Genomic DNA, 17,875 nt, shown 5'->3' with positions numbered 1-17,875 from the left:
CAGTGGGGAGATTTATATACACAGGTTTCAGAGTAACAGCCGTGTTAGTCTGTATTCGCAAAAAGAACAGGAGGACTTGTGGCACCTTAGACACTAACCAATTTATTTGAGCATAAGCTTTCGTGAGCTACAGCTTACTTCATCAGATGCAAACTGTGGAAAGTGTAGAAGATCTTTTTATACACACAAAGCATGAAAAAATACCTCCCCTCACCCCACTCTCCTGCTGGTAATAGCTTATCTAAAGTGATCACTCTCCTTACAATGTGTATGATAATCAAGTTGGGCCATTTCCAGCACAAATAACAATGGGAGTTACCATACACACTGTAACAAGAGTGATCAGGTAAGGTGAGCTATAGCCAGCAGAAGAGTGGGGAGGGAGGGAACCTTTTGTAGTGATAATCAAGGTGGGCCATTTCCAGCAGTCGACAAGAACGTGAGGAACAATGGGGGGGGGGGAGGAATAAACGTGGGGAAATAGTTTTACTTTGTGTAATGACCCATCCACTCCCAGTCTCTATTCAAGCCTAAGTTAATTGTACCCAGTTTGCAAATTAATTCCAATTCAGCAGTCTGTTTTTGAATTTTTTTTTGTTGAAGAATTGCCACTTTTAGGTCTGTAATCCAATGACCAAAGAGATTGAAGTGTTCCCTGCACCCACCAGGCTGAAATCCAGCGTGGCCAGCGTCAGGCCAAACCAGCGAAGTCTGACAACATCAGCAGCTGGAGACAAGTCTTCCATGGGCTCCTGCCCTCCGGGGAAGGCAAAGCTGTAAAGGATGGCGTCTCCGTACTAGCTTTGGTCCAAGCCGCTCACCGTACTCGCAGGGCAAGACGACGTTCGGCCCGCGGGTTGGCGGAACCCGCTCAATGCGCCGAAGGGCGGAAGCGAGGCAAAGCCATCCCCTGCGGCCGCTTCTGTCTCTTCTCGCGATAACAGTGAGTAGCTCCGCCCCCTGCGCCCGCCTGCCGGGCAGTGACGGGGCGGTCCCGGCTTTGATTGGACAGACAGGGTGTGACGCAGTGACGTAGGGGGCCGACAGGCAGAGGGCAGGGGCAAGATGGCGGCTGCCGCAGGGGCACTGAGGAGGCTGGTGCGATGCGGGCCCCAGCAGGTAGGGCCGGGCCGGGCCGGCCGCCCCCGCCCCGCCGGCTCCGTGTTAACGCGTGTCCCCGTCTCTCCGCAGGGCCTGGGGCGGCTGCTGCAGCTGCGCCGCGGGATTCACGGGACCGCGCCGGCCGCCGCCCAGGTAACGGGGTCACCGGGGGGGGGAGGGGCAGCCCCCCCCGTTCCCGCCGGGGCGGGGGCTGGGAACGGGCCAGGCCCGTGGCACCGCGGAGAGCGGCGGGTTGTGGGGCGGGCCCGGGTCCGTCACTTGGCCGAGGCGCTGGCGGCGTCGCCACCTGTTTTGGGGGCGGGGGGGCGGGGCGGGGCCGGGCCGGGGGGGGGGGGCAGCGTGCGGCCGCTCTCCGGGAGCCGCGGGTTTGCTGCGCTCCAGACTTGCCCTGAGCGGCTGATCTGTCTTCCGCAGGTGACTGTCCGCGATGCATTAAATCAGGCATTAGATGAGGAGCTGGAGAGGGACGAGACGGTGTTTCTGTTGGGAGAGGAAGTTGCCCAGTATGATGGTGCGTACAAGGTGAGGGGACTCCTGTTTATTAACTGAATTAACTAGTATTTGGAAATATAATCTTAGCAACCCAGATTTTCTTTGCTAATTGCAGGTTAGCCGAGGTCTCTGGAAGAAATATGGAGACAAGAGAATAATAGATACTCCTATATCAGAGGTATGAATAAATTAGCAATCCCTCCTCCCTCATTTTTTGTAGTCATACTCATTCTTCGTTTCTTTTTCTTTTTAAGATGGGCTTTACAGGAATTGCTGTAGGTGCTGCTATGGTAAGTAATTTCTGACACTTTGAAGTGGGATCAGTTTTCTCTTGGTTTAATTCATTTAACAGAAAAATGTTAAATGCAAAATACTTTGCTATTATGATAGTTAAACTAGTGTTTTAACTACTAATATAGCTGTCTTAATTTAACAGGCTGGGTTGAGGCCGATTTGTGAATTCATGACCTTCAACTTCTCCATGCAAGCAATTGATCAAGTTATAAATTCTGCTGCCAAGACACTTTACATGTCTGCAGGCATAGTGCCTGTCCCAGTTGTCTTCAGAGGTCCCAATGGTGCCTCAGCTGGAGTAGGAGCACAACATTCACAGTGCTTTGCTGCTTGGTATGGGCATTGTCCTGGACTGAAAGTAGTCAGCCCTTGGAGTTCAGAGGATGCAAAAGGTCTACTTAAAGCATCAGTCCGGGATGACAATCCAGGTGAATGGAACTTTTTATAAATACCATGGTCTAATGATTAAGCGCTAGCTGCTTAAACTTATTCTCCAATTAGTCTCTGAATGAATTTTTTTTTAAAGCAAATTTAAATATTTGATTAACTCCTAAACTGTTTAAAATCACTGCTTTATTGCAAAGATTCTCCATGCCCTTATAGGAGCTATTAGGGTGTCTCTGCACACTTTTCCTAGCATAGAGTATCTGCAGCTGACTTCAACACAAGTTATAGGATCAATTTATGCCTTTCCCAGCTAAGCTTCAGTGCGTGGTTAAGAACTTCACAGAAAATTAACACTATTGAAGTTGAGGTGTCCCAGATAAACAAACTACACACACAAGCTTCTAACTCCCCTAGTTATAAATTACTAGTTACTAACTCAGTAGTGCCGTCTTGTTGAATCTACATTCATAGAATAGAAAAGTCAAAGTTACTCTGTCCATTAACCATACCGCACAAATCACTGTAGTATCGGGCACCTTTGATGCATTGATTTTTAAAGACTAACACCATAACAATGAACTTGGGAATTTTAAGGGCGCATGCTGCATACAGTGGCTTTAATGGTAGCAGGCACAAATGACTATGCATCTATCACTTGGTGGTGATTCTCCTCCTCTCTCCAGAGAGAGAAGCATGTGGAGTGTCTTGTTTTGGTACTGTGTCTTTAATAAATACCTATTACTCTGTGTTTATATTAGAAAATGCAAAGTCAGAGAAATGTGCCTGGCACTTGGAGCAGAAAGCGGTATGGCTTGTGATAGATTTTAGTTCCTGGTGGAATTCATTCCAGAGTATTAGACTCGCCTCCTGGGAAAGTTCTGTCTCCTATACAAATGAGTTTAACTACTATTGTTGAGAGTTCCATTATGTCAAAGTTCTCTTTTTTAAAATCTTCCTAAAACATGATATGACTTTTTTGCAGACTTCCAGGAACTTAAAGGGAGAAATCTTACACAAACTCCTGGCCCTAGTTCCTCTTGTTTAAATTCAATTTAGAGTGAGAATAGGGAGATCCAGATGTTTAATTTCTGTAGTGACCAAGTAGAAAAAGAAAGTTAATACTGTATTGCCCTATTAAGGAACTAGTTTCCTGCATTCTTTCCCACATGAATAATGGGACTGCTCATAGGAAAGGTGGTTGGATCAGGTCTTAGGCTTCTGCCTACCAAACTGAATATCTCAAATCACCAAACTTACGGTTTTTGGGGTTTTTTGTTTTGTTTTTTACCATGTTAACAAACAGGATCATTTAGTCAAACTTTTAAAACAGTCTAGCGGCTCAGGTTAACTGAGTCATTTTTCATGCTGATACAAATATGCTACCCAAACTATGCTTTTATTGCATTTATTGTTCACCCTCTTGTAAGTAAGCTGAGTTTAGCATCATGGAGCCCCCTAACACTTTAGGAATTTGGGGGGAGGGTAGAGTAGGGAGGAGAGGCTGGATGATGCTGTATAGTGCTTTCATCTGGAGAAGTGCATCAAACTAACCAAGTAAGCACTTGATGTTTTTTCAGTTGTGATGCTGGAAAATGAATTGATGTACGGAGTCCCTTTTGAAATGTCAGAAGAAGCTCAGTCAAAGGACTTTCTTGTTCCTATTGGAAAAGCCAAAATAGAAAGGCAAGGTAAGTTCAGAATACTCTTAACACTTCACATAATCTGATCCTCAAATTCTCCTACTCTGTTGGGTCGCTTTAATTAATAGCGTATTTCCCATACAAAACACTCTCTCTTCCTGTGGAATAGGAAAATATTTAAAGGGACAGAATTCTAAAGTCCAAACTCAACTTCTAACATACTGTACTAACCTCATGTTAATAAAACAGAACATCACTTGGTCCCATCCTTTTGGTCACAATATCTTGGTTGTTAGAAAAAAGGTGCGATTCTGGATCAAGACTGGAATGAACCAGGTAATAGACCTATGTGCTGCTGAGTGAAATCTGTCACATTTCTCTTCCTTCCTTGCATGTAGACAACCACTTTTGTTTAGAATCTTAGTGACCTTTGAGGTGCTGAACAAACTTGCAGTGGTTCAAATTTCTTATTATACATAAGTTCGTTTGCAGTGATGAGAACTTCATAGCCATACCATGCAAGTTGCTACTACTCATTCTGCATGCAGAGTATAAGTGTCGGACGCTTCAAATACGCAAACTCAGGATGAGTTCAGATGTTGAATTTCAGGCTATTCCTAATGTATAAATCACTTCTGAATAGACTAAAAAAGTCCATTTAAATCAATGTTCAGTCCTTATGTACTTACTATTTCAAAACTGGACTGTGTTGTCTTGAGCTCATAAGGCTACTTATAGCTACTTAGATCTTCCCACACCCTGACTTCTGTAGTTAACTCTTATGTAACTTGATCCATCACCAACTTCTGTGTTTCAGGAACCCATGTTACTTTAGTGTCACACTCCAGATCTGTTGGACACTGTCTGGAAGCAGCTGCTGTACTTGTCAAAGAAGGTGTGGAGTGTGAGGTGTGTTATGGGAGGATTCCAGTCTCTAGTGAAGAAATTCCTTACTGTTTTTAAAATTGAACTAAGGCCATGCAAAATTAAGTCTAGTAAACTGTTTGCACTTCAAAGTACTCTTTCATCACTGATTTAAACAATGATGGAGACAAATGTGTTCCTTGCATGTATCTGCCATCCCCTGATTTCCCATCATAGAGCTGGGGCCAAATTAATACCATGTATGTAAGTCAAAATCACAAAAGGGAAGCTTGTGTTTGAGAGGGTCTGTTTATGCATGGCAGTAGTGCTGCAGCTAGGCAGGATGACATTTAGTGGGATTCCTAAAAGGTGACCAGGGGTTTGTCTAAACAGTTGTAGCAGTTTAAAGTGGGGTTTATTTTTAACTGATTCAGTTAAATCAAAGGCTGTGTAGACGTTCAAATCAGTATAAGTCTGGCTTATATTGATCTAGCTTCTTAGGAACAGGCTATAAGCCATACTGATATAGGTCAAGTCTATATTGATTCTAGCATCTAGCCCTTTCACTAATTGGTCTTAAAATCACTTAGTTAAGGTAAACGGATGTGCTCTGTGCGTGTGTTCATATTTTAAACTACGTAGAGACAGTGAAAGGGCTATTGTTTGCCTTGATCCAAGGAGGCTTAAAGCAGAAACACAAGTGAATGTGTGTGCAAGGCTCATTGCTTACACCTCTGTATGAAGGGAGGGGATGACCAGAAAGTCAGACTTCCGACATGCTGGAGGGTGTGAGAGGAGTCTGTAGCATGATGATGTGGCTAAAATTAGTCCTCTACATGCAGGTAGAAGCATCCTATCCTAGAACAAAGTGAGTAGTTCCTCTTTGTACTGTGGGTGTGACTACAGCTGAAATACAGAATTTAGGTACCTCTGCAGAGGAAAGAGATAGCTAAAATAATGGCTGCCGAATACACACCGTTGGAGGAAATGCCCTAGATCTCAGTTTGAAGTGTTGCCTTTCTTTAGCCACTTGTCCTTGAGAGGATAAGAACAAAGTAATAAGATGAAGTTAAAGGTTAGAGTACTCACTTACGCAATTATAGATAGGCTTAAAGGACCTCTTGCAAAAATAAAACACTTAACACTCTCTCTAAGGTGGTAAACCTCCGTACCATTAGACCAATGGATGTGGAAAGTATAGAAGCCAGTGTTGTGAAGACAAATCATCTTATAACAGTGGAAGGAGGCTGGCCGCAGTTTGGAGTAGGAGCTGAAATTTGTGCTAGGATCATGGAAGGTAGGTCATAATAGCTTCTGAAGCTTATTTAACTTTGTATTGTATGTTTCCAAAGTTAGCTCACTAACCTTAAACATACTACTCTCATGATACATGAGCTGCTCCAGACAACTGTTTTTGTGGGAAGGAAAAGAAGGAAATTTCTAGTCAAATCAAGGTTCAGGTTTTCTGTTAGACTTTTAACCATTTAACTTAACAAAAGCACATACCAGTGAAAACCTTTGCCCCTTTATTCTACTGTGGCCTATCCCCCTAGAGCCAGAGCTTGCAGAGGCTGTGTAGGTGGTAGTGAGTTAGGCAACCTGGTAACGTGCCCTAGAAGGGAATGTGGGACACACATCTTCCGCTCCCCCCCCCCCCCCCCGGTAAACTTTCATTGAAGGTGCAAAAACAACAAGGAATCCTTGTGGCACCTTAGAGACTAATAAATTTATTTAGGCATAAGCTTTTGTGGGCTAGAATCCACTTCATCAGATGCATCATGAATGTGTGAAGATGGTGAGAATTAAGCAAGAATGTCTATAGGTTTAGGGTTAACACATCAAAGGTCGGCTCCAGGAGTAAAGGGATTGGCCCATGGATCACTTTGAGACCCTAACTCCTTTGATGAAAGCTGTAGCTAAAAATACATTGGCCTTTCCTAAGACCTTTTTATTCTATTCCAGGACCTGCCTTTAACTATTTGGATGCTCCAGCTGTGCGTCTCACAGGTGCAGATGTTCCTATGCCTTATGCAAAGATTTTGGAAGACAACTGCTTACCTCAAGTGAAAGATATCATATTTGCAGTGAAGAAAATATTAAATATCTAGGTTGTATATACATGGTGCTCTTCCAAAGTGTGTCTTAAGAGCATTAATGGAATGGACTACACACACTTACTCATAATGTTGTATAGCTCTATTGAGCTCTTTGTACTGAAGGAAAAGTTCAGGTGACCTTTTAAATGTATTTATGTAGTTAATCTGTGTTTAGTGGGTCACCCTCTCAGCTACTTTCTTCTACTGAGCTAAGCACACTTACATGTATGGGTGCCAGACTGAGTCTGTAAAGTGTGAATCTGTATTAAAAGCCTTAGGAAAACAGTATCTAAATAAGCCTCCCTCTGTGCCATTTACAAATGGTAAAAGAAATAAAGGGTCACCTGTGCTCTGAGTTGCTTCTGTGGAACTTGGGGAGAAGAGAGGTAAATTGCAAGGGCCAATGAGAGATGCTGGCTGCAGTACATTGGTTGCCCTAGTTTGGTGGAGAAAAGAAGAATGGGTGTAGGTGAGTTTTTAGAAAAAACAAATCCCATGCTCTTGGCAGCTGTAACTAATGAGCTGCAGGACTCAAGGTGCAGTTTCTCTAAAAATACTAATTTATTATGATTGTGGAGCTGCCAACTGTGTGCAAGATCAGTCTCAAGAAAATCCTTTTGCTGTACAGGTGCTTTCATACCTTATGGTGTCCAGTACTAGAGCTTTCCCTGGGTCAGATAAGAAACTGATTGTAGAGAGGAAATAAGTCAGTATGGACTATTTTTGTTCAATCCAAGATAAGCTGCTCCACATAAGTTTAGAAGATCAGTATTTAGAGTCTTAACCCTTTTTAGCAGTTTAAATCCTGTGACTATACTAACAGCAGCACCTGTTCAAAAATTTTTAATCTTAATTATTCCTCATTCATCCACTCAGTTTCACCACAGGAGTAATCCATGATCAAGTCCTGGTAAAATAAAAGATCTTTTAAAAAAAAAAAACAAATATATAGAGAGAGAGAGAAAAGGAGGACTTGTGGCATCTTAGAGACTAACCAATTTATTTGAGCATAAGCTTTTGTGAGCTACAGCTCCTCGTACGAGGTTAGAGAGCTTGATTGCTAAGTGATCTTAACTTCAGAAATAATGGAACCCTTGTTTGGATGTTGTAAAACCACTCCTAACCCCAATAAGGAAATGAGAGTAGATAGCAAAGGTGCTGTGTTTAAAAAAGGAGGCAACAGTGAAGTCATTTTAGAGAAACTAGACAAGTGCTGTTACTTTAAGAGTGCTTCCCTCTAGAACAATGGTTTTAGGAGAAGCTAGTGATAATCACCACAGCCTGTCAGCATTGTTGTCATGTATCAGTCACTGTCAGATGCAGTACCAAACTGTATCTTCATGGAGGGAACTGAATTAGCCTCACTCACCTACCCAAGGAGCTGAATTCCTTCCCTTTGCATGGACAGTCAGCAAGCTGATGTAGCACTAGCCTGTCATTTCAGTACTTACCACTTAAATGCAGGGTGTAGAAGCTTCTGCTGCATTCGATTCTCTATTTTACAGCCCAACTTATTTTAAAGCAGTAACCCTCATTCTCTGACTGGAGGAATTCCAGTGACATTTATTTTAATAAAAATATGACTGATATATCACAGGTTACATGAAACTTTATACACAATGACATTCTCTGCATAGTAAACACTGATGTGTACTTGAATTTAAAATGGATTATCTATAATCCTTTAAAGTGCAATTTGTTTAAGGTTTTAAGCAAATCATAGAATAAAAGGATCTTTTCAGTCAGCATTTTAAAACAAAGTGTTCTGCAACTTCCCCAAGAACAAGATTAATTTCATATGGATGCAAAATTTGCCTGAGTTGAAAACTCCCCAATCCAGAACTTGTGTTGATTAATCAGTGCCAATTAACTCCCATTTTATTGCCTGAATTAACAGGCTGTTTGTTTCCCCAGCACATGTGGTAACTAGAAACAGCTACATGTACTGTTGGAATGACCACCCTAAACATTAGTTACATATAAGCATGAGAAGCATTCATGCTACACTGTTGAATATGCCATAGAGAGAGTTAAATCTACAGTTCCCTCACCAGTGTACTACACTTTGGATTAAGTGCTTTTTTTTAAAAAAATTTTCTAAAGTAAATGGCTGGTTTTTGATGCAGCAAAAATGTAATGTGCCAACTACAAGGAATTGTAGGAAAATAGGGCAGACTAACATTAGATTTTCAAGTGTGTTTGAAACAAGGGGTAGGGTGGAATCAGATGTACTGAGTCAGTATCCTCATATTTGTTCCTATTTTCAGATGGTAAAAATATGGCTTTACCTCCCTCCCTCCCCAAAAATCACTTAAAATGAACTTTAGTTAACTGGAATAAATGAAGTCAAGAGTTACCACAATATGGCAATGCAGTTCAAACAACGTAGTGCTGCTACTCAAGGACAAGGAGAAATTTCTCTAGAAAAAGCTGAAATGGCTCTGAACAAACAGCTGCAAAATAATAGACCACCATGAAGTGGCTGATCATGCCTCAACTTAGGACATTTGTTCAAGGGAAAAATATCCGATCCTGCTGTCAAGAGTTAACTTCAGCTGATCCTGGGAACACTGTAGTCACACGTGTCTGCTTTCTTCAAAGCTCCTTTCTGAAAGTTTTGAATGGAGCTAAGTAAGGCTTCTCGGCTGGCACTGGCAGCAGGCGAAGGGTCAGGATGCACTGCCCCATCCATTGGAGGAGGGAGTGGAGGAGCTGCTGGTGGTGGCGGCGGGGGCATAGTTGACACTCCTGTTAAAATGAGACAGTAATTACACAAGAAACCACCACATTAGCTGACCAAAAACAAGACTAAGCTGATCTAATAATTGCAGCTACCTTGCTAGAATAATAAATCAACTAAAGAAGTCATTTACCCAAGTAAATATGTAACTTCTTGAGTATTGCAAATAGGAATCAGATTGTGGAGAAGGAGGACATAGAAATTAGATGCGAGAAAGACCTAGGAGATCACATCCATCCTCCTGTAAGTGCAGGCTATACAGTCCCCTGATAAGAGATCATCCAAGTCACCTTTGAAGAGAAGCCCTGGATGCCCAGTTACTTGGAGACTCAAGGGGCCATACAACTACAAATTATAAGAATCTTGTGCTGGCTGAGGGATGAAATTAAATGATTTCCAGGACTTTCCCCTCATCTCTGATTCCTGCGGTTTGTTTCTTAGTGCTAACACCAAGTGAAGCAGTCTGCCCCCATCTCACAAAGCCAGACCCAATAAATAAAATAGTTGGGCTGTGGCATTAAGTCTCTTACTATGTCCCAGATGTAGCTACACTGTAAAGTCTGGTTTTTTTCCCTCTAGCCAGATTTTCCAGTCCATAAATTCTGTTTTTAGGTCATTCGCTATACATGAAAGTATTGATAAGGGGTATAAAGACTCATTTTCTAAGAAATAGAAAAAGGCAAGTTCCTATTAAAATTAGTTATTGAGTAGTGATATCCTTTTGTAGATTACACTGCATCACAAGTTCTTACAAGGGCCACAAAGAGACCAGAGTGCTGGCCAGTGGCACTTTTAGCACTGAAAAATCTTGACTTGCGTTGCTACATTCTGGGTTCTAGATCAGTTCTCAACCTTTTCTTTCTGAGGTCCTGCGATATACTATAAAAACTCCCTGACCCAGCTGTGCCACAACTGTTTTTTTGCATATAAAAGCCAGGGCTGGTGTTCAGGGATAGCAAGCAGGACAATCACTTGGGGCCCCACACCACAGGGGGCACCACAAAGCTAAGTTGCTCAGGCTTCGACTTCAGCCCCAGGTGGTGGGGCTCAGGCCCCGGGGCTGCAGTCCCACATGGTGGGGCTTCAGCTCTGCCCTGGGCCCCAGTGAGTCTAATGCTGGCCTGCTTGGCAGACCCCCTGAAACCTGTTCACAGCCCCACGGTGGGCCCCAGACCCCTGGTTGAGAACCACTGGTCTAGATCACACATACGCTTCACTTTCTGTAACTCAGTGTGTCAACTTCACACTCTTACATCAAAAATATACAGGCACATAAGAGCCAGAGAGTTTCAGATATGCTCCCTTGCAACCCCACATCGCATGGCCATACAAAGTCAGAGCTGGGAAATTTAGTTAGGCTTGGAAGGATTTGATTTTTTAGCAGCAAATCTTGGTAAACTTCAATTTCACTGTACACAAAGATGAAAAAATATTTCTATGGATAATCAAAATTTGCATATAGGCAAAAAGCTGCTTGAGAACTAGTTTGGTTTAAGGTATTTACATTTTTGACACGTGATGTTGATGGTGTGTGTGTGTGTTAACAGTTTAAAGCCTTAACTTTTTGAATGTGAACATTACTTAAATAATTATTGTCTGACCTCCCCCACTGTCTGCCACCCCCATATTTGCCTGCCACTGAAAATTTAAAATCAATAAAAATAAGAACTTAAACGCATAATTCTGCGCAACTGTGAAAATTTTACTCTAAGAATTAAATGCTTAAAAATTAACATGGATATCAGTTGAAATTAAAAATATATATATAGAATGAATTCTGCCACGCCTATTTATAGCGTGCCCTCTTCTGCCAGATAACAGGATGACTCTTTCCAATACACAAACCACATATTCTGCAAGGGGTAGAGGAGGTCTGATTACATCCATCACCCAGGTACTTTTTGGTGATTTGAGCTAATCAATAGATATTCAGGAAAGAGGGGAATGTGAAAGATACAGCATCGCACTTAGTCATGCCAGGTTTACATGGAGAACATCTGGAGAACACAGAGGTGAAAACTCTGCCATTATCGGACAATGAACGGAAGTGATAAGAGGCTAAGGGAAGCAATAGTTACCAGAGCAGAACCACATGCTGCCATATTTCCATTAACTCAACACTCCCAATGACTACGTAAGAAATTAAGTCACACAGAACGACATTCAAAAGTTATTCAATGCTCAGCCACAAGGAAAGCAGCTGAAGCAATCACTTCCTTCTCAACTTGTTCCAGTCTTCCTTGTTGCTGCTTAGTCTCACACTAGTAAGTGGTGGTGAAAAAATAAGTGCTGTAATAAAACAAGCTGAGTTCTAGAAGGAAAGGACCTTAGTTTGAAACATTTTCAATTTGTGTCAGTTTTAAAGATTGTTCCTATGTGGAAAAATCTACCTCAAAAAGGAGAATGTTTATACAAAAAGCATTTTATTTGGCCAGTGACTTCACTGCATTCCTATGGTTATTGTACTTCGGACACTTGGACAAGAGTGTCCCTTCCTCACAAGCCAGCACCTCCTGCAAGGCGGGGAAGGGGGAGACAATCCTCTGATGGGAAAACAACAGCCTGTTCCTATCGAAATATGTGGCTGTTTCAAGTCTTTGTTTTACTCTCCTCCTCTCCAGTAGAAATGCCAGTGTTCAAAGAAGGACTCCCACACTGGGCAAAGTGGGACCACCTCTCTGTTGCAGAGATTTTGTTTTAAATCCATCCCTCTCTTTGGTAATTGAGCTGGAAGCAAAGTTAATACATATTTGAAAATCAGAGATGGCCCAAATTCATCACTGTAATTCACTGGCCTATCTGATTTGTCCTTATACCAGCACAGATAACTGGACCTGAAAATCTAAGTTTATTAATAACATTTATTGGAAAGTTATCCCCACCATTAGAGTCTCACTAACTAATGTGCTCACTTATGATCAGCAGAGTGTGGGGCAATATTATGAAGAGTGATACTTAAAATTCATGGCAGAAGGAAGAACAAATGGTGATCCACAGCAAAGGCTGAGGCAGGATGGTAAGCATTAAGGTTGAAGTGGTCAGAGTAGAACAAAAGGGTAGGTGAAGTCATCCCACATCCTTATTGTTTAACTTGTGATCAAATGAATTAGCCATTAATATGATATGCCACAAAAGAGTCAAGAGCATCTGAGTAAGGAACGAGATTGCAAAGAGACAAAACAGAGAAACTGATAGGATAGGACAGAGAAAGACTCAGAACACAATAGACAAAGAACAGAGAAGATAACAGACTAAAGAGGCTAAAAAGATGAGTTGTCCAAAACTGAATATGAACAACAAAGGCTGGACTTCTGTAAAGGGACAATGATAATAGTAACATAGAAGGAAAAAAAGGTGTAAACTTGATGAGAACAGAGGTAGAAAAGTCATCATACATCTAATGGTGGATCACTATTTATAAAATCAGTCCAGGGCACTAATGTTACCTAGTTTCTAGACTGGTTAGTGTTTTGGAGGGGGAGATCAGTTTACTTTTTGTACTTTTTTAGAAAGCCCTTAGAGCTACATACTATGTAACGACTGAACTGGAAACAGAACTGCCAGCACCAATGTGCAGTAAGGGGAAACTCAGCTTTTCTCTATTACGGAGGCACTTTAGTTGATCTGACAATTTAAATCTGAATTTAGCCTTAACACAGATGTAGCTATTGAAACCGTGTCTAAGTCAGGCGGGAGAACCACCTACAAACATCATATTTGTTCCATTGGGGCCCATTCCGTCATACACTTACATGAGTGTCTCTACTGACCGGTGTCTAATGGTTTGCAGGACCTGGCCTCTAGTTTATAAAATGTAACAGTTATTTCATTTCAATCAGCACATCTTATAAAAGTGTCAGGCAACAAGTCATCTCTCTGTCCTTCCTCCCTGCGACGGAGTCAATCGGTGACTGGAGACCCTGTGGGCACGTCTGCACTGCAGTGTAAGTCCAAGGTTTGAATGCCAGGTCAGGCCTAATACCCTTCCATTTATATACAAACGGCACAGAACTTGGTGGAGGGTCCAAGCTGTATTGCATTGCAGTGTAAATGCAGCCCCATTGGGCTCATGCTCTGGGAGGCCACAATCCCATGGGCCAACTTTCTTTATCCTCTGCTCAGTCAAGTTTGATGGACAGTCAGTTTTCCCCACACTGCACCACAAACAAGGGTGGGAGTGGCCGGATTCTGGAGAGGGTGCCAAGAAGTCTGGGATATGGGTGGTTGGACTCGGGCCCACACAATGCTGTGTAGACGCTGGAGCCCCAGGTTGGGATCCGAGGTTCAATGATTCCTAACCTGCGGTTATAATTGAGGGTAGACACTCAAACCCTAGGTTAACAAACCAGGGTCTGCTAATTCGAGTTCTACTAACGCTCGGCTTACACTGCAGTGTAAACTTACCCTTAGAGCAGGTCTACACTGCAATTAAAACACCCTTGTCTGATCACTCAGGCTCGCAGGGCTGTAAAATTGCTGTGCAGATGTTTGGGGCTGGACCCCGGGCTCTGGGACCTTCCCCCCTGATTGTGGAGTCCCAGAGCCTGGGCTCCAGCCCAAGCCCAAACATCTACATGGCAAGTGTTACAGCCCCACAAGCATGAGTCAGTTGACATCGGCCAGCCATGGGTGTTTAACTGCAGTGTAGACAGACCCTCACGCACCTAAATATACTTTGGTGCAGTTGCAGCTACTGTCCAGCAGGAAAATACTTTACAATATTTACAGGGAGAAAGTGACTTGATGCAAGAGCTTGGTGAGCAGGAGGCCTTCCCTACAGATATGTTGGAGGACGCTGCTCAGGGCCAATGAATCATTTGTTTATCCCTAGGATTTTATGAATGAACACTCCCAATACCTATCAAGGGTTTTTACGGTGCCATTTTTGTTAAGAGTTTGTTACAAGAAATTGAAAGTTTATCAGATACTGTAAAGCTGAAGCCTGACTTGAAACAAAAAAAACCTCAGTAATGCATTTAAAGCAACAGCAATTGTGAAAATTACATGTTTAAAGGTTGCTAAGAGAATGGGATGCAAACAAAATCATTGTAGCGATAGTTTTTAAAGATGCTATATTTAATTAAAATAATTAATGAAGTAGCTTATGATCTACTTCTTCTTTGTTCCTTTTTTATGCCATGAGAAGGTCTGTGTTCAGCTTTCCCATACAGAAACAGAACATCTTTAAAGAGAGAAATCAGCATTAGCTTACGTTACCGATAATTCATGTTCAAAATGATGTAAGCTCTATTGAAGACAGCAGAAAGAGAGACAGAGACAGAGAGAGAGGATACAAGTCATTATTCTGGTTCTAGTGTCATTCAGTCACACTGTTAGCTGTGCAGTTAGTTAGGTTACCCAATGGTTATGCTCATACATTTCTCTATGAATTAGAACGTATTGATTTTGAACTGTTTTAAAATGCCCTTTATATTAAAAAAGCCAAATAATTGTGCACGTAATGTAATGAAGTACACTTTCTGTACTAAAATCTTTATCGACTGATGAAACATGATGTTTATAATCTCACACAGACACACATCCACCCATCGAAAAATGCCAAATGTCAAACTCGGGGGGGTCTCAAAAGCACTTTTAGTTACACTAAAGTACATCTTACTTAGAGTGATTCAATAATAAAGCTGTATGAGAAGCAGCCATAGGAAATAAAATCCATTCATTTTGTATGTAACATTCCAATAATTTCTTTCTACCCTGAAACATTTAGATTATGTATCTGATCTGTACACTCAAAAAAGGAAGAATAATTAAGGCAGTGAAGTTGGCTCATGGTGATGTAAAAGGCAGAACACCAGCACACCATGACCGTCAGCAGGGCATCTTTCTCCTTGAAGGATTTAAAGCCAAAGAAAAAACACCCATAGTCAAGTCCAAATCCTGCTCCTGGAGTCAACTCCACTTTCAAGATTGATAGATTCTAAGGCCAGAAGGGACCATTATGATGATCAACTCTGATGTGCTGCTTAACACTGCTAGATTGAATAGCCCATTATAAAATGTATTTGTTCCCCATGTAGGTATATAGACTGATCACGTCACCCCTTAACCTTCTCTTTGTTAAACTAAATAGATTGAGCTCCTTGAGTCTCGCACTATAAGGCAAGTTTTCTAATCTTTTAATCAGTCTCACGGCTCTTCTCTGAGCCCTCTCCAATTTCTCAACATCCTTCTTGAATGGTGGCCATCAGAGCTGGACACAGTATTCCAGCAGCAGTCGCACCACTGCCAAATACAGGTATAAAATAACATTTCTATTCCTGCTTGAGATTCCTGTTTATGCATCCCAGGATCACATTAGCTCTTTTAGCCACAGTGTCACATTGGAAGCTCATGTTCAGCTGATTATGCACAAGGACCCCAAATCCTTTTCGGAGTCACTGCTTCCCCAGATAGAGTCCCCCATCCTGTATGTGTGGCCGACATTCTTTGTTTCTAAGGAACAAGGAACACCCATAAGGCAATTGGGGTCACTCACATTAGTAAGGGAAATGGAATTGACCAGAGATGTCCTCTTTCAGCCCCTACCTTCCTGCCTAGAGAAGCTTGCTCATTTATTAATGCTTCCTGGGGTCAGGAGGCATGCAATGAAGAGTGAGTTATACTTTCCCTTTTACAGCATCCTCCATCCCATCTACTTTACGTACAACTTCTGACCACAAAAAATGAATGGATTTTTAAGTGAGAGCAGAATTAATGCAGTCGGAAAAAAAACTGAACATGCAAGGGGAAGTGACAATCACTCTAGCCAAAAGCTCAGAGCCACAGGAACCTGTATTAGAATCAGCATTTGCCACCACCCAAGTAAGATATCTCAAAAAGATTTGGTAGTAAAGCTGAGAGAATAATTTGCAACAAGTTTAGCCTCCTTCTCTTAGCAGCATGTCTGTTAACCAGCCATGATTTCTGTACATGTTATTTGGATTTAATTGATTCATCTTTTGGAACTTTTTGCTCTATGAACAGATTGCAAATGTGACATTTGAGTTTTCTTGCTTTGTTGTAATTTATTAAAGTCACATAGTATGGTTTCTGCTCCATGAGTGGATATGCACACAAGCACTACTGAAACACATTTGTGGGTCCAAATTTCTCTGTGAAAACTCACATATGAGTCTTTGAAATTCACTTTCTGCACTAGAAGTGTTGGAAAGCAAACACTAAAGGGTCATGAACATAGCCAAAGTGAAATCACTGAGAAATTCAGAGGAATATTCATGGATATTTGTTTGCATTACTCATTATTGTTTGCTAGCAGCTTTAGCACTGGCAATATTAAAACTAGGAAACAGAAACCAGCCTGAACTTCCATATTTGGGCACTGATTTGCCTTAACCCTGAATGAAGTGAAGGGAGATGAAGGCATATGGCTCTTTGCAGAATCAGGCCCCTCAGTAAGCAATACATTGAAAGTTATTCAAATCCCTCTAGTTAAGAGGCTGCACATTAGGCACCTCTGCAAGGTCCTTCACGCCACTTAGATTAGGCCATTTTAAAAACAAGTAGGTTTCTATTCCACTAGCTGCTAAGTGCTACACTTTCTAATTGCTAATGGGAAGGCACCACAGAAGGCAATCTACCCTTACTTCCTCTTATGTAGTGCGGTGACGTGGCTAACGCCCCAAGCACAGCGTTGAACGTCACTTACCAACTTCTACCCCCAAAAGGTTCAGTGCAGCACTTCAGCCACAGCATGTGGAGATGTCTAAAGAGAGTTAGCTATTTAGACTCTTAATCCTAGTGCTCACCCAGATCATTGTTTTCCTCCACAAAGTTAATCAATGAAGAGGCAAAGAAATTGGGCTTCGTGACATTTTAAAGGTTCTGCAGGTCTCGCAGCTCTTGAAGGCAACACTGTTAAATGGAAGGAGACTAACTTATGTGCTGTGTGACCCAACTCTGAAAGCAACTAAGACTATAGGCACCATTATACAATGTTCTCATTCACCAGTAAACTCTCTAAATGAGCAGTTTAGTCTGCTGAAAATACTCTCGAGGACGGATCCCTGTATTTTGCCCATGAGGGAATCCAAGTTCAACCACAGCTATAGCCATGGCAAGGCGATGGGACCGTCAGCTGCAGTGTGGGTTTGTTTTTGGAACGTTTTAGGCAGCTTTCGCAAAGATGTGCAACAAAACGCTCCTTATTTACAATAAATAAAATTAATGGTCTCCTCCATATGTGTGGAATTGTACTTCTGTGATACGAAATATAAAATGTA

At 42.0% G+C, this 17,875-nt stretch overlaps 2 protein-coding genes across 12 annotated transcripts in view; one reads left to right on the top strand and one right to left on the bottom strand.

Annotated features, from left to right (window-relative positions):
• The first annotated feature begins 859 nt into the window (after positions 1–859).
• PDHB (pyruvate dehydrogenase E1 subunit beta) lies at positions 860–7,180 on the top strand. Of its 3 annotated transcripts, none has more exons than XM_073350907.1 (10): positions 860–943; positions 1,192–1,254; positions 1,537–1,644; positions 1,730–1,792; positions 1,869–1,904; positions 2,051–2,336; positions 3,873–3,983; positions 4,753–4,844; positions 5,955–6,096; positions 6,762–7,180. In XM_073350907.1, the coding sequence occupies exons 1-10, from the start codon at positions 875–877 to the stop codon at positions 6,905–6,907; spliced, it is 1,116 nt and encodes a 371-aa protein (XP_073207008.1). In that variant the 5' UTR covers positions 860–874; the 3' UTR covers positions 6,908–7,180. The 3 variants fall into 3 exon arrangements, with proteins under 3 accessions (XP_073207008.1, XP_073207007.1, XP_073207009.1); XM_073350908.1 differs by lacking the exon at positions 860–943 and adding an exon at positions 1,025–1,119; XM_073350906.1 differs by lacking the exon at positions 860–943 and having other exon boundaries at positions 1,020–1,254.
• The window catches only part of PXK (PX domain containing serine/threonine kinase like), a 64,138-nt gene continuing 49,949 nt past the window's right edge, over positions 3,687–17,875 (bottom strand). For 2 of the 9 annotated variants that reach the window (XM_073350901.1, XM_073350903.1), the window contains exons 18-19: positions 14,853–14,882; positions 9,555–9,643 (exon numbers count right to left, since the gene is read on the bottom strand). In XM_073350901.1, the coding sequence (XP_073207002.1) occupies positions 14,866–14,882 (17 nt within the window). In that variant the 3' untranslated portion in view covers positions 9,555–9,643; positions 14,853–14,865. Of the gene's footprint in view, positions 5,835–5,891; positions 6,208–7,239; positions 7,332–8,429; positions 9,644–14,847; positions 14,883–17,875 lie in introns of those variants that run through there. The other 7 variants (XM_073350897.1, XM_073350904.1, XR_012159742.1 and 4 more) reach the window with 6 other exon arrangements.

Source organism: Lepidochelys kempii, chromosome 7, assembly GCF_965140265.1.
Source record: "Lepidochelys kempii isolate rLepKem1 chromosome 7, rLepKem1.hap2, whole genome shotgun sequence".
Lineage (NCBI taxonomy): Eukaryota > Metazoa > Chordata > Testudines > Cheloniidae > Lepidochelys > Lepidochelys kempii.
Note: the sequence above shows the minus strand (reverse complement) of the source record. Positions and strands in the feature narration are given on the sequence as shown.

What these genes read in the sequence shown, in the direction of transcription:
- PDHB (XM_073350906.1), top strand. Translation starts at nt 1,066, where the DNA reads ATGGCGGCTGCCGCAGGGGCACTGAGGAGGCTGGTGCGATGCGGGCCC. An exon ending in CCGCGCCGGCCGCCGCCCAG is followed by an intron (nt 1,255 to 1,536) that starts GTAACGGGGTCA and finishes TGTCTTCCGCAG; the next exon opens with GTGACTGTCCGCGATGCATT. An exon ending in TAGATACTCCTATATCAGAG is followed by an intron (nt 1,793 to 1,868) that starts GTATGAATAAAT and finishes TTTCTTTTTAAG; the next exon opens with ATGGGCTTTACAGGAATTGC.